Below are 25036 nucleotides of genomic sequence, written 5' to 3'. Positions count from 1 at the left end.
CTAATTCATCACTGTTTGCAGTCTAAATGGGTTATATGCTTGCCTAGAATATGACCACAAGACAGCTTTCAACAAGGCACCTTCCATGCACTCAACTTGCCACCAGCTCGAGCATAGCCATAAAAATGGCAGTTTGTGTGCCAAAAACTTCACAGCATTCTTGCCCCAAGAAGGGAAGATAGAACTTGAAAAGACAAAATGCTGGGAAAGAATATCCAATGAAAGTATATGCATCCACACCCTGGCAGTTTACACAGAACCCAGAGAATAGGGCTGGTTGGTGGGGATGGCTACTGTGACAGTAATCAATTAGTGAACTTACAATAACTGGAAATGTTCTAACAAAGCTGACCTATGCTGTAAATTTAAATCAATGTTGCAGCAGCCTAAGACACATAGGTAGAGTACCACTATGTAATAACATACAAGGAGGAAGGAATTAAAGCATCGAGGAGCCCCCGAAGACTCGCCCTATTAAGACTTGTTCTGGACCTAGAAAAGGAATCCAGTTCATGGTGCCCTATGACAAATATTCAGAGAGGACCAAGTTGCTGCCTCTAGAACACTTCTACACTCTATCCCTTTCTAAAAGCACCAGATGAAGCCAAAGCCCTGGTAGAATGTATCCTAACTCTGCCTGGAAGTGGCTTGTTACTGTGACCATAGAAGAAACAAACGGCATAAGACAACCATATCAGAACTGTCTGCTCTGACACAGAGTATTCTTTTTCTTAACTTCACAGGATAGACTATTGGGCTTTCCTGAAGTATTAAGTTCTGTCCAAGTATCATCTAAGCTGACTGTGGGCAACCACAGTTTGTAATATTATTTCCGACTTGTTTTTATGTTCCAGAAAGAATACAGGGAGATTAATACTCTGGTTTAAAGAAAATTTTGAAACCGCTTTAGGCATAAAAGAAGTATTAGTTCATAAAAAAATCCTGTCCTTGCATAAATGAGAAGCTGTTAGTAAAGCCTTGACAAGTCAGTCTTATCTCCTTACTAAAAATTTCATTTTTGAAATAAAATATTTTAGTGACAACCATCAAACCACTAGTCCTAGACCATAGCAACAGATTTTGACAAAAAAAAAAATTAAACTTTTCCTCACAAAAAAATGGCAATTTAAAAGGTACCTCCCTACAGGACACTAGGACCCTCTGTCAAATCCAAATAGAGTCTCTTTCATCCAGGTAGCAGAGCCTTGTTAAGTCAGTGTTACACACTGACTAAAAAGTTAAGTTTTAAAGTAAAACGTTTTAGTGATAACTAACAAAAAATAATAATCCTTGCCCCTAGCCATAACTTTTGACATTAAAGAAAAACTTAAACACAAAAAAAGATAATTAAGAAAGTTCCTCTAATGCGGTTACATATCCGTCCACAGCTATATTTCAGCTAGCCAATCAACCACTCGTAGCCTTTAATGAGAGTGCTCTTCAAGGAAAAAAGGGTTCTGAAAGTTTGGCACCCTAACCACTGATTTTATATCACTCTCCTCAACCTGTACAATGGTTAGGGCATGTGGTAGATGCCCTACCTAAAGCTTTAAAAGCTGTCCAGTCATCCCATACGGCTTAAGCTATTGCAACATTGATTTAATAATGAACATTTTCTACATCAGTTGACAGCAAACACTAGTTCAACTAACAGCATGTAAAAGCCACAGGTACCTTAAAAATAAGAACAGATGTGACCCAGGGATCTCCTAACATTACCGTTCACCTATCTACAAACCTTCCATCCTGATTCTACCAAATTCTTTCACCTATAAATGCCCATCAAATACTTTATGTATAACCTGATATCAGTCTGTGTGTCAACCTTTTTATAATCATTTAATGCAGTCTTCCCATTAACTTTATCCAAGTTCAAGCATCCCCAGTAACATAAAAGTAACTATTATCATCACAATCACCCTCTGCACTGGAGCATCTAAAACTATATACATTCTCATCTCATGTGTTACTTGTCAGTTTGCACTCAACAGAACCTCAAGTAGCACTCATGTAACACATATCTGGCCTACTGCACTATGACAACTTAACGCTGAAGAACTCTCACCTTGTACTCCTGTATCATTGTTACCCACTGTTAATTCTTTAACCACAATGGAAGCAGACATATGGAAAACCGTAGATTATTTTTAAAAATGAACTGAAAACAGTTCATTTTAGCTTTAGGTACTTAATCTTAGAGGTATTTACATTATTTGCTTTGAGGTTTTTACATTACTTGCACAGTATGTCGGATACAAGCCTTCTGGCTTAAGAATTAACTCCACCAATTTTATTACCTACAGGCTCAGTCCACAAAGCCTTTCAACATACGTTTCATCCAGAATGGACAATCAAACTCCAGAAAGCACAAATCTTCTGTCACAGCCACTGCTCTGACTTACGATGATCCTCCCACACGAGGGACTATATTTCCTGATTCCTTACTTCCTGGCTGCAGCCTTGTAAACAACATTAGTAGGCAATTAGTTAGCTATTACTCTTTCTAATACAATCTAGTACACCACTAATGTGAGACTTTTATTTATTTATTTTACATTTGTTGACCGGGCTAGTCTAACTGGATACATGTCCATTTTCAGTAGAGGCCCGGGGAGGAAAGCTCCAAGCAAGAACAATAACAAAGTTAACAATATATAACAAAGACATGTATAATAACAGTACAGAGATGGTATTGGTTAAAGAAAAAATATAGTATTAAAAATATTGACTATTTATAATACAAGTTACAGTTTGCATATTTTAGAGACATCTTCCACACTTTCCATAGACAAAACATTGCTTTGTATACACACCAGTTTTCAAAATCATCAATGCCACATTACGGGTAGGTAACAAATCAATCATAATGCACACTTGCAGAATGTTATGTACCTACCTCCATTTCACTAGCAGTTCAAACAAGCTCCACTGATGCTTGCATCACAGATCTACAAGAGTGGATCACCCTGCCTCCCTTCACTGTACACACTGTAAATTACATCACTTGCATTTACAATTGCTAACAACATGCAAATGTATCTTCTCCTTTGTTACTGTACAATGTACAACTCTCTGTATTCTTTCGCCTACATACATTTTCAGTTTATGTCTTGCATTAGTATGCCCAGATCATGGCTGAAAAAGGCTCTGCTGACCATCCCACTTAACAGGTTATCAAACTGAAATGAATAAATAAATCACTGACCAAAGAGGGAATCCCAAACACCTATGCAAGTTTTGGATGTCTGTCACTCAGAAATCAAAACAGTGAATCCAAGACAAAAAGGTTCACGTCTAAAGATGATGACAGCAGTACTGCTTTTTTCGAGCGGAATCCTGATTTTCATTCAGTGTAACCAGCTGCTTGCTTTGTTTGGAACATGTTAGGAGATCCCTGGTCTGATAAAGTTATGAAAAGACAGCAGTATGTATGCAGTCCAAGATTTTCACTTACCTTATTCAACCAGACTTCAAACTGAATCTGCTGGGAAGAGGGATTCACCGTAGTAAAGAACAAATCTATAAAAGAAAATATACATCTCAATTTGCCTTGTAATTAATATACAAATGAAACATATTACATAAATCTGCTATGAATATAGTCAGTTTATGACAACTTTATAGAAGAAAAAGAAACATTTTAGTTTAATCATTATCATTATGAAAAATGCAGACCATAGGGACTTTGGAAACTAAGTTTTTAAACCAGAAGCAAGCAATATTTGCATTTCATTATACAAAAGAGACTAACCAGTGTCTGTCTAAAACCCAGAGACAAGTGGAGCTACATGGGATCATGTCATCAGTTCAACCATTCATGAGCCATTCCCATCAGTGCCCCACTTCAAATTCCTAAGCAGAAACCAGTAAAGTCAGAACGTTAGTCAGCAACACAAGATAAGCAACTGTATTCTGCATTTACTGAGACAGACACCAATGCTGTCAGTCACACACACAGTTTGCTAAATTGAACAATTATGTGCCCATGCTGTTTAAGGGGTGCAATTCTTACATTTTAACATCTTCAAATATGGTTTTATATGTATGTATGCCTGTGTATATATATATATATATATATATATATATATATATATATATATATATATATATATATATGTATGTATATACGGATTCACTTCATAACCTCGAAATACTGAAACATCAAATTTCAGTATCTCGAAACTATGAAACCGAATCCAAAAAGCACCAAAACTACAAAACCTCAAGCCCAAAACCACCAAATTCAAAACACAGAACAAACCGCATACACTACACCAAACATACACCACAACACCCACATCACAACATAAACAAACAAAAACTACACACATACAGAACTCATACACACATAAGCAGGGGCAAGCCCCCCTGCACCCCCCTACTTATATATACTATCTCTGAGATTGCACAAACAGGAAACAAAAGCAAACTCACACACGCACATTCTCCAGTCCCTCACGCACACAAACATATCAGCACACTCAAACACACGAACCCCCACTCAAATCCCTTGCAAAACACTCACTTACCTGATAAAACACCTAGATCCACAAACGGCACTGCGCACCATAAACATACAATCCTGGACATCACATAGTGTAAGGCCATAACCGCGAATTCGAGATATTTGAATTCGTGATTATGAACTTTCGCTATTTTAAACATTCGGGTTTATAGTCTCGCGATACTGAAATTTGACATTTCAGTATTTCGAGATTATAAACGGCACACACACAATGCATTCCCTTACATGTACTCACCTTACACTTAACACATATGAATAAAACACATTTAAGAAAATGCATGTAAAAACTTTCCACCGAATGTTTTATCCAAACTTATTTAAGCAACTAGATCAATTTCATAGCAAAGAGGCAAGTTATAGCCATCCACTTTCCACATCACTTGGCTTATTGATCTATAGTAATAGTAGTAAGCAGAGAATGACAGACCTTTTTCCCTTCCAACAATTTCTCACTCATCCTGGGTGATCTCCTTGTGTTCTCAAGTGAGATAAGATGTACAGTCCATACTATGTGTGCATTGTATCTCTCCAGTGACTCCACCAGGTGGGCTGTGCCTGGTCTTCCTCTTCCACTGGGAAGTGTCCATGTGGGCATTCTCACTAGATGCCTAACCCAACTCAAAGGACTCATCTCAAACAGAGAGCTGTGGGTAAACTGAGGTTCTAAGATTAGCAAATTCTTATCCCCATTGTGCTCTGTAAGCACAGATGCCTTGGGAAGGACCCTAATTTCCGCTCTGTAAAAAACAAAGTTCCTGACTAAAGCTGCTATTGTGCCCACCTAGCGATGAGTCTTCCAAAACACTTTAATTCAGTTATGAGCAAGACCCCCAAAATACTTAAACTTCTTCACCTAAAGTGGCTAATCCTCATCACACACAGACAAAGTCACACTAATGTGACAGGACCCTTATCTCTGAACTGGAGGTGTTGATTTTCCTCACAACTTCACACTCATCAGCACATTCTTCCACTGCACACCAGTTATAACCATCACTTGTGACCAAGACATCATCATCTGTAAGCAAAAATGTAAACCTCACATCCCCAAAATGGATATTATGCAGACCATGGAATCCTGTACCGTGATAACCTGTACATAAAAACCACAAGACACACCCTTAAAAGCATGACTGACATGTTCAGATGAATTCATTTAATTTTGCTGGTTGACAGACGTAGAACACTGATCCAAATGCACCACTGTCAGGCTCAACCCAGGAATACATGACATTTTCAATCAGATCAAAATTAACACACCAGATTCCCAGTACAATTATCAGACATAATGCCCATTTAAAAAATGTTCACAGCAGTCAGAGTATACATGCATCATTGTCAAATATCCACTTTTAATCAGTTACATCTACAGTATAATGCATGTAGAACCTACGCAGAGAAAAGGGATTTGGGGATGGATTTATGTGATTCCACCGTTAAGGAAGTACTTAAATTGTGCTTGTTTGAGTAAGAAGTATGTTAGTTCTGAGTAAAAGTTTGGAAAGGGTATGGATGACAGCCCAGATCTTTGGGGCAACAATGCAGAAGACATGTTCAGGTGGGTGTAGCTTTTAATCAGGCACCTGAAAGGTGGAGGTATGTGCTGGGAGGGAGCCAAGGCTGTAATGGGTGGTTTTGTCCTGTAGTCTGCTTGCCAGGAAGGGATGTGAGTTTATGAGACAGGGTTAACATGCTTGAAGACTAGTCTGCTGAGTTCCAAATGTAGGCATATGGCTTCATCGTGGAATAAAGGAATAGTGGTATTCTCCCCTTCTGGAGACCAAGGTGACAAATTTGTAGAATATTATTGCCAGTACAATGTATTGTTTTCAGATCCTTTTTTTGATACAGTGGTCAAGATAACAAGACTATTCCAGCTTAGGGAAAACACCCCTTTACTAATGGTATCTTCTCCTTCAGGGGAAAGAATGCAAGATGTTTTATTGAACCATAACAGACCATTTACTTTGGCCTTAGTGCTTTATGTAATTTTGTAGATGGACACTGGGGTCCAGACAGGGACTGAAGTATTTATAAATGCATAACACTTTCTACTGTAGCCTGACAGGAGTAGGTAATAGCCTAGTTGGTGGGTAACCTTGGCCAACCTTTTTTGGGTTCTAAAGAGCATGCCTTAGTTTTCATTGTGTTTAGAATTAGTTTGTAGTTATGCAGCCAGTCAGATGGGTTTTGTAGGTCTGTTACAAGCTGATATTTGAAAAAAAAGAGAAAAAGGTTGGACCTGTATATGAACACAAGTGAATAGGTGAGTATTAGGCTAACTGTCTTGAAGACCATTTTAAGCCTAGCCAATAAGTGGGGATCACAATCTAACCTTGTATCTTATGTTTATAAGGTGAAGACTTTAACCATTATACCAAACTCACTCACCATATCCTCTACATAGACAAACACTGACATTATGTTGAAGATCTGTGGGATGTTCATTGATAAACAGTCAGAAGAGCGTGAGAGAGAAGAGGCTTGTGGTACTCGTACAGGGAGTGGTGCAAGGGGAGAGGTGGAGGGTTCAAACAGCCTACTGGAAAGGAATTACTCATCATTTCATTGCTGTAGGGATAATTCATACAGAGAGCAGAGAGTTTATTTATAGCTGATGACCCTATGTTTCAGAGATTTTAATTTGGTCTACAAACAGTATTTCTGTTAATTTATATTTGTTTAAATTGGTAAGTATGACATCTATAAAGGTGTCCAGAACACTCTCAGTACTTCTGCCAGACCAGAATAGAAAGGATTGTGTGCACCTGAAGGCACACTGTCAGATGGATACACATCAGCTTTTCACATATTTTGCCAAGGCAAGGAGAATGGAGACTTGGTGGAAATCATTTGCTTGGCATGGTCAGTATAATTCTGGAACGGACCTGACTATGGCTGTCTTGCAGTGGGATGGCATAATACAGTTAGTTAGTCAGATATTAAGCACGTGGGTGATAAAAGTAGAGACACATGAAACAGGAATCGAGGCCATCAGCCCCATGTTGTGGCATTCTGTTTAGCAGGGTGGCTTTGATTCTTTGAAGCAAAATAGTTGAGGGGAGGGGGCTGTGTTATGTTTACTGGAGCTGCGTATAGTGACAGTGGGAAATGATACATTTATACATACATAAATTTAAGGCACTGGCAATAATACCCTTCTAACCTGCCAATGTACCAAAAAAAGAAGTTATGTACTCACCATAATGTTCCAGCTGACTTATTTCTCTTCATTTGACTTCAACCTGTGGGTTACCAGATCCAGCACAGATCTGACTTGGCCGCATATCCAGCATCTGATCTCCAAGCTCCTCCCCTAGCCATAATGCCCCTGTCTCCTTCCTCCCTTCAGATTGAGTTTGTTGCCTAACTTAGCATCCCAACCTGACCCAACACCTTGTCACATGCTAAATATCTCCATAAGCAAAAACAGGAGAATAAAAAGCACCCTTGTGGTGACCACATCCTCTACTAGCCAGACTACCACACAGTCTGTGCAAGGCAGGGGGAAGAAGGATGGGGCGGTTGAAGACAAATGAAGAGCAACAACTCAGATGGAACTTTATGGTGAGCACATAACTTTATCAAAAGTTGTCGTCTTCATTTGGTCTTCAACCTGTGGGACAGAGTCCCCAGCTACTACACACCTGGGAGGCCCTCATGGAAGGATATTCCGGAGCTTGGTGGGGCCAAAGTATGCTCTGCTCCTGGATACAATATCCAACTTATAATGCGAGATGAAAGTATGTGAAGAAGCCCAAGTAGCTGCAGAGCAAATGCCATCTAATGATACTCTGGGCCAAAAGGTCACTGAAGTAGCTACAAATCTAGTGGAATGCACCTTCACATGACCTGGCAGGGATAAATCCCTAACAGAATATGCCAAGGTAATACATTGGGAAATCCAATGGGCAATGGTGACATTCAATACTGGTTTCCCTAAAAAGGGCTTAGCGTACAAAATGAAGAGTTGGTCAGACTTATGAAAGGATTTAGTCTTGTGCAGGTAAAAACGTAACTGTCTGTGCACATTCAACAAGTGCAACTTGTATTCTCCCTTATTTTGAAAATTTAGGAAGACCGGAAGATTAATCACCTGATTAATACTGGACTCCGAAGCTACCATAGGAAGAAAAGATGGATTAGTACGCAAGGATATCCTGTCCTTATGAAAGATCAAATAAGGGGGCTTGACTGACAATGCTTGAAGCTCCGAAACCCTTCTGGCAGATGTAATAGCAACTAAGAAAGCAGTCTTCCAGGACAAAAATTGCAAATCCACTGAGCATGCAGGCTCAAAGGGGAATGATACTAGAGTTTGCATAACTAACGCAAGATCCCATGGTGGTGTAGGGTCCTTGACCGGTGGCCAAAGTAGAAAGGTGCCTTTTAAGAAGGCTTTGCAAAGCTAAGAAGATGCTACGGAAGCCATGTTATCACCAACATGGAAGTTTGAAATCGCTGCTAGTTGGACCTTGGCCATACAAGAAGTGGCACCTTGCTGAAAAATTCAAGAAAACAAACACCAGGCCAGCCCAAGTAAAAACAAACTTTCAATAGTAAAAAACAGAAAAGCACAGTGGCTTAAGAGAATACAGTACAAGACTAAGCACTTTCACCTAATATAGGCATCATCAGAGTCACAGTACAAAAAACAATATGCTCAATATATAGCCAGCCATCCACATAATTTCCTGTAGCTAACAGTAATTAAACAATAATACAACAGAGCACTTGAATATACACTTAAATATGCAGTAAAGTGTGTGCTCTAAAAGCACCCATCCCCAATAAAATATGTATGCATGTACAAATGTCAATAACACAGGTACAAAAAACAAAATAACATAATTCTGCCATAAAGACACAGTACATAACGTAAGTAAAATAATCTTCCAGGCCCTTGATGTTAAAACTTAGCACTCTTTTTCTTTTTTGTTTTAAAATACAAGCAATAGAAATGCACTCATTAATGCCTGGGGGGATTTTGGCATTAAGTCTTAGCTGCCACTGGGTTTCTTTAATTTCAATGTCAAGTTTTGGATCGCCTCCTCTTTCATTAAAGAAGACACGGTCAAGGATGAAAAATATAAACCTTTTGAAATTTGTACAAGTAGTGCTGTGCACGTGCAAAACACTAGTTGCCCTTCTGTTCTTTATATCTCTTACGTCCTCAGCTATCCTGTCCCAGAGTCCTCTCATGGTTTTACCCACACAGAATCCGGATTCCATGTGGGTAAAATGATGAGAAGACTTAGGAAGGAGGCAATTATGTGGATGGCTGGCTATACATTGAGCAGACTGTTTTTTGTACTATGACTCTGATGATACCTATATTAGGTGAAAGTGCTTAGTCTTGTACTATATGCTCTTAAACCATTTTTTTTGTTTTTTACTATTAAAAGTTGTTTTTTACTTTGGACTGGCCTAGTGGTTGTTTTCTTGAAATTTGCTGGTTGTTGAACTGCTTCTTTTGGTTACCTTGCTGAAAAATACTTACCAAGAATTCTAAAACTGCAGAAACATGGACAGTGAATGGATCCAGGGCACGCTGTGAAGCCCAGGTTGAAAAATGAACCATTTGCTGGAGTACACCTTTCTGGTGGAAGACTTATGAGCTGCTACCAGAATCCTTTTGACTAGTAATGATAACCTGGGAATCCTGACTATCATGGAAACTGGAGCAGCCAAGCAGTGAGTTTCAGGCTGACCAGGTCTGGATGGGGAAGCCCTGAAGGATGAGAAATGAGATCCGGAGCCAGATCCAACGTCCATGGTGGAGTCACTAGATGAGACCAGAGAGGGGAACCTGACTTAGCGAGGCCTGAATGGGGCAATGAGGATGACTCAGCTCCCCAGCCTGCGAGCTTTCTGAAGAAATTGGGGTACCAAGGGAAAAGGAGGATAAGCACACAAAAGACCAAAGGGCCAAGTATGAATCTGAGCATCAATGGGGACTTCCCCTAGTGGGGGATTTAGAGCAAAAAACTTGCTGCATTTCGCACTGGAAGGAGAGGTAAAGAGATTGCAGCAAGGCTGACCCCACTTAAGAAAGATCTGTTTTGCTACTGAAGGATTCTGAGACCACTCGTAAGACATCAGAATAGACCTGCTGAGCCTGTCCACTAGAACGCTGGACCTCCCCAGAATATGCGTTGTCACCAGAAAATGGCTAGAGGAGATCACTCACTCCCACACTCTCATGGCTTTGCGACATAGAGGATAAGACCTGGTTCTCCCCTGTTTGTTGATGTACCAGACCACGGATATATTGCCCGTCTGGATCGCAACCATCCCCAGGGGAAAATGGGCACGGACAGCCTGCAACATTAGAAGCACCGCCCTCATCTCCAGGACACTGATAAGCAGAAGAGTCTCATAGGGGGACCACGTGCCTTGAACCGTCCTCTCCGAACAGTGCTCCCCCAGTAGGGAGGCATCCATGGTCACCATGGCCAAGGGGGAAGGTGGAAGAAAGGGATGATCCCAGAAGAGATTCAGGGAATGAATCCAGCACAGAAGAGTGTCCCTGCACACCCAAGAGATCTGAATAGGGTAAGACAACGGAAGATCTAATATGGCCCATTGAACCAAAAGGGTCCATTGCAGTACCCGCATGTGGAACCCGGCCATGGATAAAAGAGTGATCATGGCCGCCATGGACCCCAACACCCTTAATACTATTCCCACTGTCGGTGACTTGAGCTTGAAGAATATCAAGGACATGTAACCTCAGAGACTGGAGCCTCTCTGAGGTTAGAAAGACCTTGGTTTGAATCGTATCCAACCAAGCACCACTTAAGTCCAACACCTGAACTGGAGCCAGTGTTGATTTGCTGAGATTGATGGTTATGCCCAGTTGTTGGACTAAATGAAGTAGGGAATCTCTCGCTTGGAAGAGTTGATGCCTGGAAGGGGCAGCAAGGATCCAATCCTCCAGGTAGGGGAAGACCTGGAATCCCTGTAGTCTCAAGTGAGCCGCTACCACTGCCATCACTTTGGTAAACACCCTGGGGGCTGTGGTCAGACCAAAGGGGAGTGCACTGAACTGGTAATGATTGACTCCCAGCCGTAAGTGGAGAAACCTCAGAGAGTGCCTGTCCATTTTGATGCAGTAGTACACATTCTGGAGATCAATCAAGCACATCCAATAGCTCTCCTGCAGAAAGGGCAGGAGAGATTGAAGAGTCACCATCCAAACTTTTTTTCTTGGCGACTGACAGGTTCAAGATGGAAAGATCCAGAATGGGTCTTAAGTCCCCCATCTTCTTTGGCACCAAAAAAACCTGGAATAAATGCCTAATCCAGTCTGGTCTGGGGGGACAGGCTGGATGACTTGTTTTCCTAGCAGCTTTGCAATTTCCAGTTTTGCTTCCTCCCTTTGTCTGAGTGGAACTTCCAGGAGGTGTCTGAATGGAAGAGGTGACCAGTTGAAGGGGATTAAATAGTCTCTGGATAACACCCAATGATTGCCCGTGATGGACTCCCAGGCCAATGGGCATACTGAGAGACATCCCCCAACTGCCTACATAACCAGGCAACCCTTCAGGGTTGCTGCACGAGTCTGTCTGAGAAAGGCTGTCAAAATCACTGAGATTCCTTGGATCCCCTCTGCCACTGGGCAGCGTCTATCAAATCCCCCTCTGCCTCTGGGGGAAGGAGAGTCCTGAGGGTAGCTCTGATATTTCCGGAACCACATCTTCTTGACCCCCAATGATTCCTTGGAAAGGTTTGTTGAGGGGCCAAAAAGCAGATCCTGATGGCAGACAGCGTCTTTCCATCTTTCTCACTCTGGACTAGAGTGTCATGCATCAACTTTCCACAAAGGGCTGAACTGTCATATGGGGCATTAATAAATGATGCCTTAAAGGGCTCTGAGAAGGCACAAAGCCGGAGCCAGACATGGCGTCTGATGGAGACACCTGTACCGGCAGCTTTAGCAGTTCCTTCAGTTGAATGGGAGAAGAGATGCATAGAGGTGTTCACAATAGATGCGAGGGTGGCCATCCAGTAGGAGAAAACTTTCTCATCTGCCACCGACATGGACCCAGGGATAGATGCAGTGACCACTTTGACCAGATCACGCTGAAGCCTAATCACGTGTGCCAAGTAATTCAGTGCAAGCACAGAAAAAGCCACTGAAGCATACACCTGCTTCACAAAATGGTCCATCGTACTGGACTCTCAGTCAGGTGGATGAACCGTGGAGCTCTCCTGTGCAAGCTCCTTCTTAGTGGCCGCTGTCACCACCATGGCATCAACCGGGGATCCCTTGGTCCAGTGGGTTCTATGTAGGGGCACTCAATATCTTGTCCAGGTGTATGAGGATGGGCTCTATCGTGTCCGGTTTCTTCCATGCTTGAGATGTAATAAGATCCACTAGTGGATCTGCGGGAGGGGACACCCAGGAACTAGAGGGTCCTGCGCCAAACGCCACCAGGAACTTAGATTCGTCCAAGCTAGGTTTTTGGCAGACCCCCCCCCCCGTTGGAGGAGGATTTCCATGATGTCTCCAAAAGAGGCATCCTTTGGGGGTGATGGGGGGAATCTTCTCCTTCCTCCAAACTGGTGTCTTCCATGAGGGATTCCAGAGGGGAGTCCAAGTACCTTCTTTTGCATGTACCTTTGCGAGGTACCTCCTCAGTGGGGGGTCTCTTGGAGGACTGGGCAACGTCTTGCTGTTCCCAAGTGGAAGCTCCCTGGGGCAAAAAGGCAGCAGGCTGTCCCTGAGGTGGCAGGATGGAATCCACACCAGAAAAAGAGGGAGTCGTGGTGGACTCCGAAGACAAAATCGTCAAGGCTATCTAAGGGATCGAGAGGACCCTCTCCACCACGTCAAACCCTGAAGGGGAACAGACCTCCTTAGAACGAAATACCGATGGAGCCATAAACCTCTGACTCAGTGGGAGAGCCAGAGTCGAGCCTGCAGGCACTGAGATCCCAAGAGGAAGGCTCTGCTCCAACAAACTCTCAGCTGAAACCATCTCCTCAGATCCAGCGCTGAAGCTATGACTCAGAGCTGGATGGATCCGAACTCATCAGAACCAACCTGCTCAAGGCCATGACCGGCGTCGAGGTACAAGGTACATCTGAGCCGACCCCTTGATGTCTACTGTCCTCAGACTCAAGGGCTCCGAAACCAGGAGTCACATTAGAGAAAGAGTAATGGGATGAAGGTGGAGTGCATGCCCCCTGCTCAGGAGGGAGATGGGGCAGGCAAGACTCACATCTGTATCTGGGTGCCAATAAACTTCCACATCATCCTGTCCACCTCTGCTTCAGAGAGACTGCGGGTGAACCTAGATGAGGAGGCCACCAACTACACGGCCTAGTGGGGCAGTGAGGAGACCTGGTTGGGGACCGGATCCCAAAGCTTCTCCAGCTCCGGGGAAAAATGAGGGGAACAGAGTTGGGGGGGGGGGCTCCATCTTCAGAGCTGTGTGGACCTTAGCTGGAGGACCTGCGCAGGAAGAGAGATCAGGGGACTGCTTCCTGGGCTTGTCCTTGAGTCTGGCTGGCTTGTCCCTGCCCCCAGACTCTTGGCGGGAGGTTGAATCTCAGAGGCCGTGGCATAGATAGAAGAGGAAGCCGGAGAAGAAGAAGACTGGGCCCCAGTGGTAGGAGGGGGAAGAAGGCCTTGGAGGGTCAATTTGTTTCTCCTGTCCATCAATGCACAGGGTTTGAACCCCATGCAGATGGAGAAGAAGGTCTCAAGGTGGGCAGCACCAAGGCATTCCATGCACAGAGTGTGGCCATCAGCTGGGGAGAGCTTATGGCCACACTACATGCATTTGCGGAAAGCTGGCTTTGGGGTCTCACACGAGACCACGTTGAAAGGCCCACACAGCACTCACACAAAAAAAAAACACACACACACACATGCTCAACAGCAAGGAAAAGAGGGACTTTTTCTTTTTTTTTAAACCCGACAAATGCGCGAGGGGAGGTAGAAAGATAGAAGAAAGTAACTTTAAGACAGAGAGAGAGAGAGGATGAAAATATTTATAAAATAGAACACTTACCCTAACAGCAGCTCAGAGCAATGGATCACAATGCAGACATGCAGAGTGGAAAAATAGATCTGAAGGGAGGAAGGAGACAGGGGCATTATGGGTAGGGGAGGAGCTTGGATCAGATGCTGGATATGAGGCAGAGTTGGATCTGTGCCAGATCCAGTAACCCACAGGTTGAAGACCAAATGAAGACACCAACTTTAGATCAGTTAAACCCATACTAAGTGCCCAGCCTATTCTATGTATCAGCTACTCTCTTAGAGAACTTAAATATTCACATCCATGGATGCCCTTGGTACATTTCCACTGTACTCATTCCAAATTACTCGTGCTTGTTTTCTTAAAAGGTTTCCATATTGTTATTCCATACTCAAGGCTGGGTCTAATGCAACAATGATATAATCTAATTTGATTTCAGTATCTAGGGTTAACTAGAAGTTACTAGGACAATTTATCCCCACTGCTTTCCATAGGATTTTGTAAATATATCTATAATCTGTTGGGTCAGAAAATAAATTGTAAAAATCTACACACAGTTTATCAGTTTGTGTGTCTACTCCTACCACATCTTATGCACCTATAAAATGACTTCCTATTTTCAATATCTTTATATAATTTTCTTCAAAATTTTCTTCATCTTGACTCATACTATGTTTACTGTGTTCATCTTCCTTATATTACTTTTCAAAGTTACAGTCCAACCTTAATCAAGCATCTTGTGTTTATGGAAATATATCCTCCCAACTTTGTGTACCTAGAACGTGACATTAAACTTTTTTTTTTTTTTTGCATTCAAGCAATTTCTCTTTCAAAACTTGCCAATTCTTTCTGCAGTTATTTCACTGAACACATCATTCCAATTAGTTTAACACAGTGACCATTCTGCTTCCATATACATTGTTATTAACCTTCTGTGCATTGGTTTAGATTTCGGTTTGGCAGAATTATCTAGTAATAACAATCTTTATAACCCCATGATCACTGCACATCAACAGTGGTAACACTTGACAAGAATTAACAGTCATTTCCTTAGGTACACGTCTAATATGCTCCATTCCCTAGTAGGGTTTCTGAGAATCTGAAGCAATTTTCGTTCCTGAACATACAGTGTAAATCATTTCCTTACTAATTTTTTGAATCATTATTATTTCAGTCTGTTTCTGATAAATTTAAGACCTCAGTCACTAGTGTTCTTCCTTCCTGTGTTACATGAAAGAAATGCATCAATTCCTTTACATCATCAGCACTTGACCTTGATGATCTATATATTCCAACAATAGTTATATTCTCCAGGGTTGTCTTTATTGTCACAGCTATACAATGCACAGTATCAGTGTTATCATGGAACATGTAATAACAGTTCTCATAACAATCTTAAATCCCTAGCACAGTGATGGCAAACCTATGACATGCGTGTCAAAGGCGACACGCCACAACATTTTGGGTGACACACCAGCGTTCAACAACACCTGAGTTACCAAATAAACTGCTTTTGCATTTGTTGATTGTGTGAAGTGCATGGAATTACTTTGTGCCAGGAGCCAGTTCAACAATACTGCTGCAGAGGTAAGAAAGTTATTAATCTCAAAGACCATTTCAGTATACTTTCTCGATAGTCTGCAAAGGGCAGAGCTGACATTCTTTTCTCTTCGTGGTTACACTTCTGCAAAGGGCAAATGGTCTGCATTTCTAGGAGTGTGCTCTTTTACATTCCTCTCAACTGCCCCTTTTAATCCCTGCTAAAACTTACAACTTTTTACACTTAATGACAATAATTATGTTTATAGACTAATTTTACTTAAGAAAACATATATTAATTCATGTTGATTTTTTCTGTCAGTGTCTCAAATTAATAGCACTAGTAGTTTAAAACTGTCCAGGTCTCTTATTTCTAGATCTGTCCCTGATTCTGTTGAGATTAATCCCTGATGCATTGACATCCACGCTGTTTTATTTTTAATTGAATTTTTTTTTCTTTTTTTTGTTGGGGCGTGACACACAAGCAGAGTCAAGTTAGGCATTTTCTGAATTTTTGACACGCCGAACCCAAAAGGATTGCCATCACTGCCCTAGCATAATACCTCCATCTGATTTTTCGTTACAATGTCTGTTGTAGTAAAGCATGTATACTCTGATTGAACTGGTTTCCAATAATTGTTCTTTAACCATGTTTCACAAATGTGAGAACATGGCAATTTGACCAATAAAAATTTGTTACTAATGATGCTCCTAGCAGTAACAGTCATCAGAGATACTTTCAATGTTGCTATCTGTGAACTGATAGATTTTCGACCTGGCAAAAAAATCCAATCTTGTTTTTGTCACAAATTGCAATAGATCTACTGCAAAAATTATCTCCCCTAGTCTTGATAAGTATACTGTATCCTGTCTAAACATATGAGTGCCCAAAATTAGGCTTGAATGCTCTTCATATATATATATTTTTTTTAAAACAGTCCATTTTTTTCATGGAGGCATCAATCTAAACATATTTTCATACACTGTGGCCTGACTCTCCTTCCTGTACGTGAACTGTGAGAAATATGTCCTAACACCTGTACAAGCTATGCTAGTTAAGAGGTCTGTATGTTCCCTACTAAACAGTCACACTACTTGCAGTGAGATCATCTGTACCAACATCGATAAAAACAGCTTCATACGTCTTTAAATTAATGTGTTCTAAGACCCTTCTTACATCCTGTAGTTTTGCTCTGGGCAAGCGTAACACTATTTGACATTCATTATCTTCTCTGTAAATGTTAAGTATCAACTACTCTAATAAATAATTTTCCAATTACAAGTATATCACTTCTGACCATATCAGAAGACTCAGCAGCTTCTAATTCAGTAACATTTTCTCTATCAATTATTACAAAGGAATGATCTTCATCACCTTAATAATAAATTATTAATCTTAATAATTAATTATTAGTCTTAATAATCCCACTCTTTTCATTGCTTATTACATTTGCACAATTCTCATCCAGCTGGTCTGTCCTAAAACAGCTTGAGACATGTTGTCAACCCCGGTCTTCCTCTTCTTTTTCCTTGCACTGTTTTTCGATCATTCCAAGTTAAATTTTGATTTTTTCATTTTCATCTGCCCCTTGTCTCATTTTTCTACTTTACCTTTTAAGAAAAAATTGTGTTTTTTTTTTTTGTAGACTGAAGGTTTTCACATTTCTCATTCCCTGTAATCTGCGTGTTACATAACAAAGTGTCCTTTTTAGTATGTATTCTCTTTGCATTATAAACATTAGCAAGTTTATTTTTCTTCTTTATTACTTGTTGTAAACTTATTCCTTTCTTTATTCTTTTTATTTTCTTCTACATGCTCTGAATCCTCAGACTGGTGAATATCTGTATCCTCAGTTTGAAAGCTTTCATCAGTAGTATCATGTTAATTAGGGGTTGAGTGATCTTTACTGACAACAGACACTTCCTTTACTAAATGTGTTTTGCTTGCACCTTGCCTATTTACCTTATCAGTCCAGTCAATAATACATGTAACAGTTCTCCAAGCTGTGCCAGTTACACAGTGCAACCATCAGCAAGTCTTGAGTTGCTACTAAAAACTGTAAGCAAATCCTGTTACTTTGACACGAGGAGCACAGGCCACCAGTGTTACCAGGTGTTAACTTTACATATACATAGCATTTACTACACTGTGCAGCATACCTGCACTTTAGCAAATCACTAATGGCATAATTATTTAAGGAATCCATTTTTAGCTGCAAATGAATAAAGAATCCTAAAAGAAAAGGATACCCAATGCTAGTTACCATAGAATTCAAAGACATTTTAAGGCAACTTCGATGAGAAAAATCAGACAAACATATAGAAGTAAATATTAAATTAACTACAATAAAGTTGTTACTCTAACCAACCATACTAGTTGGGCCAGTCGCACAAAAGCTTGACTTCCGTTACATCACATTTTTGCACACGGTCATACCTTGTTATAAACGTAAAGATAAAAAAAATAAATCAACCATTTCTATCAACTAACAGTGAAAACTAGAGGTAAAACCAAAAGTCTTGACTACAAGCTATCCCTTTCTTCCTATAAACAGTAAAAATAGAGGTAAAAATAAGATATAAAATCAAAATAAATCTTCTCTTAACAGGGATTTTGCACAGTCAGTCACAAAACAACACAGGCTTGTTTCACATAAGCTCCAGCTCTGGATGAGAATTCTACTACTAAGTTTTGGATAAACGGTGAGCCGAAGGCTCTAAAAATAGTGTCATTAAATGGAGAATTATTAGCTGGTTCACTTCCCGATATCTTGCTAATCTAACTCTAGAATATTTTCTGGTTTACTTGAAGTGAAGATTGGGATTCTCCAAGGAGATTAGTGTCTGGTGTGTTTTTTTTTTTTTTTAGCAAGCTCTCTAAACTAATTGACATGCATCCAGTGTTCTGGAGCTCAAGCTGCTTTTCAGTATTTGCATGTTTTGTCTGTAAATCTGTACACGGCTTTAAGTTCTCTGGTTAACCACTGATATAGTTAGGCTTTATGTAGTCTACACATTTTTGAGAAGTGTTTAATTTAGAGATGTATTAAGTAGCTAGTGAGGCAGATGCCAAGTGTGTAGTGGACTTGTTCGGATAGTAATGCAGACAACTCTTACTTCTCAGTGACCGAATAGCATATGGCTGTGGCTCTAGGACCCACTAATGCTGAATTACCTCCTATAAGACATTCTCTGACACAAGATTACATGCTTTTTCTGAGTCCACAAAGCATACGCAAACAGTACTGGCAAACGCCAGCGATCCCTCCAATATTTGTGAAATGACAAAAACTTGATTCATGGTTCTACAGATGGGACAGAATCTGCACTGCTTGACTATTAAAGTTTCCTTTCCAACATCTTGATATATTCTTTCCCAGTGAGTCTGAACCTCATGATTCCTGTACAACTGAAACAAACCCTCCTGTCTCCCATTCTGAAACTGAGAAACACTATTCTTGTTTGCCAGTTCAGATATACTGTCCCAACCTTCCAGGCAACAGGGTAAAGGTGTACTACAATCAGCAATGTCCAGTCATTCAGCATTTCTGACCAAATCTCACCCATTCCAGCAGCTTTGTTGCAGAAAAACTGTTTAATTACTGCAGTAACTTCATCTACTGAGATGGATCTTATCTCACCATCTGCTTCTTTTTTTGCCTCCCTAGACATGGTTTTCAAGATTCAGGTGCGTTAAAATGTTCTTTCCACCTCATGACAATGTTCTAGTCAAGGTCAATGCTTTCCCATAATGACCCAGTCCCCCACCTCCACAAGTCACCAGATAGATACTTTGTTGGAACCTGTAGGAGGTCCTCCAGACTTCAAAATTTACAGCCTCACTAGACTCTTCATAGGTTCATAGGTTGGTACTAGGCTATCAGCCCTACCACCTATACAAGCCTAGCCATAACAATTCCCTGGCTATTTATTCTCACATTATTTACTTTCCTGGACCCCTGTCTAGCAGGGCGACTGACGTGATCCCTGGGGTGAATTTCCTTTCTCCCATCCAATCGTCAAGGTTCCTCTTGAAGAGGTCCAAAGAGGCACTCTGCTTGACATGTATGGCAATCTATTCCAGAGTCTGGGGAGTCTCTGGGTCAGGAACCTATCCCTCCAGCATGTTTTGTTTATTGTGATGACAAGGTTTAGATCCCTGGAGCGTGTAGCTCTGAGGGATTGGGATTTCTTTAAGTGTAGCATGTCCAACAGCTCTGGGTTTGACATGGCCTTGTATGTTAAGCAGAGATCGCCTCTGAGTAGACGATATGCGACAGAGTATAGCTGGAGTTTTTTAAGGCGGTCAGCGTAGGGCATCTGCTTTAGGCCTGTGATTCTTTTAGTGACAAGGCCTCTGCCTTAGTGACTGCTGCAGTTGTTGCCATCCTGGCTTGTTGATACCTGCTAGCATTGCATGGAAAACACTTCCTCTAACCTGACAGTTAAAAGTCAAGCAATTCATAGCAAATATCTGATGGGACCCAAGTTTTGAAATTCATAAGCCTATTTTGTTTCTGCAAACACTAAAAATGTTGATTCAAGTTAGAGAAATGGAACAAGGTGCTATTTAAAGTTAGCAAGACACTTAATGTATGTTAATTGAACATCTTTTGAATGCACCATTTACTACAGACTATAAAAACAGGCTTACATTATCGAGATGGATGGAACTGAAAATTATTTTGATAAACAGTAAACAAAGACTGTTTTGAAAACAAATCAACAGCATTATTTTACAGCATCCAAGCTAAACACCACCTGTTTCCAAGCAATTTTACTTGAGTTTTCCAGTTTCTAAAAATGGAAATGGATTTTATTATCAACAGCAAAAGCTGTGAATAACTCTATTTTAAAATCTAAAACAGTTTATTTTTAGTGTTTCCATAAAGTATAAATTACTGCAAGTTATAACTGCACTGGGAAAAAAAAAACAAGGGTAAAACTCATTTAAAAATAAAACTTGTCCCCTTATGACAACATTAAAACATTTAATTATCCAAAAGCAAACCACAATCCATTTGCATGAAAACTCCATCCAAGTCCTGTTCTATTAGACTAATGGTTCATGCAGAACTGTGACAAAATGACTTTTTATTCTGAATTAACATTTTAAGTCTCCCTATTAATAAGCACTAAATTTGAATTTCAAAATAGGCTAAATCTTAATGTATGCTAAGTCAGAGACAGTCGCGACGCATTTATGGAAATTATGTTTAAAAAAAATGTACTCCCAATACCTTTTAGCACAGATATAAATGTAGAATATGTCTATCAAATTTGTTCTCACAAATATTTCTAACTGTACAAATCAAATGTATCACATACTAATCTTTTGAACTGCCACAACACTAAAAATAAACCCCTTGCCACTGCTTGCTTTTTGTGACATTTACGTAATGTAAAAGATGATTTCCTACTGTATATTTCTTCAGATTAGTTTCTCCCTTCCAATATGCTTACTCTGTTCACCCAGCAATACAGGACTGATCTTGAAGGCATTCCTGGTTCTAATGCTCTTGCTCTCCAAATTAGTTTAATTCTGTGTGAGCTAATTCAGCAAACTCCAGTACACAGAATCACTGTCATAAAGAGGTCAGAACAGTGAATCTTCACTTGTTTGCTTATGTTAGAGTGAAATACGTGATTTGTTCAACACTGCTGTGCTGCTTTGAAAAGTTTCTCCCTTCTGCAATTTTATGCAGGCATGGAGCTGCTATCTATATGTTCCAAAGAGTTTAAAGGGAAAAGGGGAGCACCTTGTTCCTTGTGGAAAATAAAAAAAAAAAAAAAACTTTTTTTCAGATGCCCCATTACACTAAATGTAACAGGAATAATTTACAATGTTTTAATTGATTTGCTTTTATTTGGCAGTTCAAGTGGGGATTTCTCATAGTTGGAACTGTTATGGGCAGAGAATAACAAAGGTACATACAGACAATGCTTAAAAGGACAAAATCAGCAACTCTAAATAGTACTTACAGTAAAGAGTCAACTATCCAAATGTCGATAATCAGAAAAGTCAACTATCTGAATCAGCCTTCCAAAGTTTTCAGGAAGGAAAAATCATAAAGTCTGAATATGTAAACATACATATTCACATGAGCATGTTTTTTGAGCTTGTAGCCAGCTTGTATGTGAAAAAATATTCTTGACTGTCCACTGGAATTGCTGAATGGTTGAAAACTGTATTCTTGTGTGCAGAAAAAAAACAAGATTTTTAGAAGATTTTTATCCGGTTCAATTATTTGTTTGATTATCCGAACTACCCTAGGTCCCAATTAGTTTGGATAATCGGCTCTCTACTGTACATAAACAATTCAAGATCATAATGCAATCATAAAACTGACAGTTTATGAATTCAACAGCAATTGTCATATTGAGAACACCAAAGGCATCATACAGGGTAGCAGCTTTGAAATCACCACACCCATAACTACAGTGTCCTGCATACAGAGAGACACACAGTCATAAAATATCAGGATTTGCAAGCAGAAATGAGAGTAATGCGGAGAAGAGGTACCCAGATAGTTCCAATAGTGGTAGGAGCACTGGGTCTTATAATTAAAAAAAAAAAAAAAAGTCTACAATCATATTTAGATATACTACAAATACAAATAACTCTGTACAAGTTGCAGGAGGAGTCATTACTCAGCACACTGCAGGTGCTGTGAAGAGCACTTTTGGCTGACATCAAAGAGTGAAACAATACTCATTTTATGAACTTTAATCATACTTTGACTTAGAAAGGGAATTTCCATCATGGTATTAGAAACACAAAAGATTTGGAGAAATTAAAAATGGAGAAACCATATAAATGTTCAACTTGTGGCAAGAGTTTTACATGGAAATTCAATCTTACAGTTTATGAGAAGATCCACAATGGGGTCCAAATGGAGAGCTCAAGGGTCTGAATGGAGAGATGAAAAGTCAACAAGCAAAGGAGAGTAGTACTGCTAAAACTGAATTCATCCTCAAGTCTTGGTGAGTACCTTCATGAGGTGGACCATGTTTTTCACAAAATCTCACCAAGGTGACTGTGATATATAGACTGCATTTATATAGCCTATATCATGGACAGAAGTAGATCAAAAACAAAAAAGACAGCTAGGTGCATAAGACCCAGGATAAAAGGGTGCCCAATCCTGGTAGGTGCACTGGTGCCAAGACTGGAAAAAATTAGAGTATAGAATTCTCAAAATATGGAAACATTCCCACAATGGGGCCAGGCCCAGGGGGAGGAAAGCCCACCTGTTGAAGAAAGCATCAATCCACAAAAACTGATAGGCCAAAGAAGAGCCATAAAGATGATAGAGTTGAGGATAAGAAAGAAAATATCTATCGCCTCACAGTAAGACTTTGTCCTGTTTGATTCTCAGCTAAAGCGTCTTCTGTGTGGAGACATGCGTGAATGGGCGTACCTTCGTTGAAGGTTGTGCGTCAGGGCTGGTAACTCAGTATGTAAAAATCTACTGCCAATCATTAGCGGACCGGAGTTCCGCTGTGGCGACCCCTAACCGGGAAAAGCCGAAAGATACAACTATTATGCAAAAAGCCCAGAATTTTCAGACACAAGATATACAAAAAGATTAAGAGATAAGTTAGAGGAAAGAAAACTACTTCCGCAAGAAAAACGGTCAAAAGCTTCAAATAAAAATTTGCGGTCATTAATGCAACAGATTTATGAAAAAAACAGTACATAGATCAAGAAACTTTGATATGTTTGGAAAAAAGAAGCATCTGAAGTATGAAAATGTAAACAACTTAACCTACATATTTTTGAAAAGTATAAAAAAGAAATATGGAGTTGGACATGGGAAAGAAAGAGAGATTTGATATGGTGCAATATTTATGCAAAGGCGAAAGCAAAATTAATCAACATAAAGAAGGCAGCCCCAAAGACATTCTTAGAGAAATACAGGCAAAGGCATCCAGATATGGAAAATTTCACAATAAAAAAAAATATCACAAAGAGGGACTGTAGAAAAAAAGATTAGCAAAGTAGAAGTTAAAAAAAATAGAAGATTAAGTTATGGAATGCCTGCAAAGTGAAGGATTTGATGTAGAAGGTCTAACACAAGTTATATCATAGCATGACGGAACAAGTCCCCAAAGTAAGGAGAAACAGGAAGATCAGGAGGCATCTGAAGAAAAAATATGGACATGGGGAAAAAAAAGAGATTTAATATGGTGTAATATCTATACAAAGGAGAAAGCAAAGCTAATCAATAAAAAAACAGCAGCACCAAAGATATTTGAAGAGAAATACAGGCAAAGGAATTCGGACATGGAAAACTTTACAATACAAAAAATAAGATGACAAAGAGGAAAAGCAGAAAAGGAGATCAGTAATGGAAAAGTTAAAGAAATAGAAACTGAGGTCATGAAGTAGCTCCAAAGTGAAGAATTCCGTGTAGAAAATCTAATTCAGAAAGCACTACAACAGGACAGAGGAATGGAATTTCAAATTAAGGGGAAACCAGTGGAATGGGAAGCAACTGGTCAGGTGCCATATTGAAGATATTTTGGAGCCTTTCACAGAAAACCAGTATAAACATTCACTTGAGGCTGGACAGCAAGGGAAGGAACAGGAAACTGTAGAAACTCTGACGCAGTTAATGTTGAGGAGTGATAAGCCAGTGAGTACTTACATGACAAAGCAATGGATGGCTCAAGATGAAACTGAAGAAAACGTGCCACAGGAAGATGGAACTTTCTACAGAATGCCTGCAGGAAATGGAAAACAAAAAATATGCCCAAAGTGTAGAAGAAACAGAGCTAAGAGAAGAGTTGCTTGACTTAATAGAGAGAGATAGACTTAAGATCAATGAAAGAAATAGACTAAATAAGGTCAATAAAAACCCAAAAAGTCAGAAGTTTGGTAAAACAAATGAACACATTAATTAGGACTGTCGATAGAGATTCATGCAATATAACAGAAGTAAACAGGCCATATTACTGTGCAGCTAAATTAATAACT

General features: G+C 40.0%; 1 protein-coding gene across 1 annotated transcript in view; it reads right to left on the bottom strand.

Annotated features, from left to right (window-relative positions):
- Positions 1–25036, bottom strand: part of LOC122810135 (T-cell immunomodulatory protein-like) — a 1047680-nt gene that overhangs the window by 33387 nt on the left and 989257 nt on the right. The window contains exon 7 of the mRNA XM_044081609.1: positions 3455–3519. Within this exon, the coding sequence (XP_043937544.1) occupies positions 3455–3519 (65 nt within the window). The remainder of the gene's footprint in view (positions 1–3454; positions 3520–25036) is intronic.

The sequence above is a fragment of the Protopterus annectens genome, chromosome 8.part1, assembly GCF_019279795.1.
Source record: "Protopterus annectens isolate FY-2018-M chromosome 8.part1, PAN1.0, whole genome shotgun sequence".
NCBI lineage: Eukaryota > Metazoa > Chordata > Ceratodontiformes > Protopteridae > Protopterus > Protopterus annectens.
This window is presented reverse-complemented; position numbering and strand designations above follow the sequence as displayed.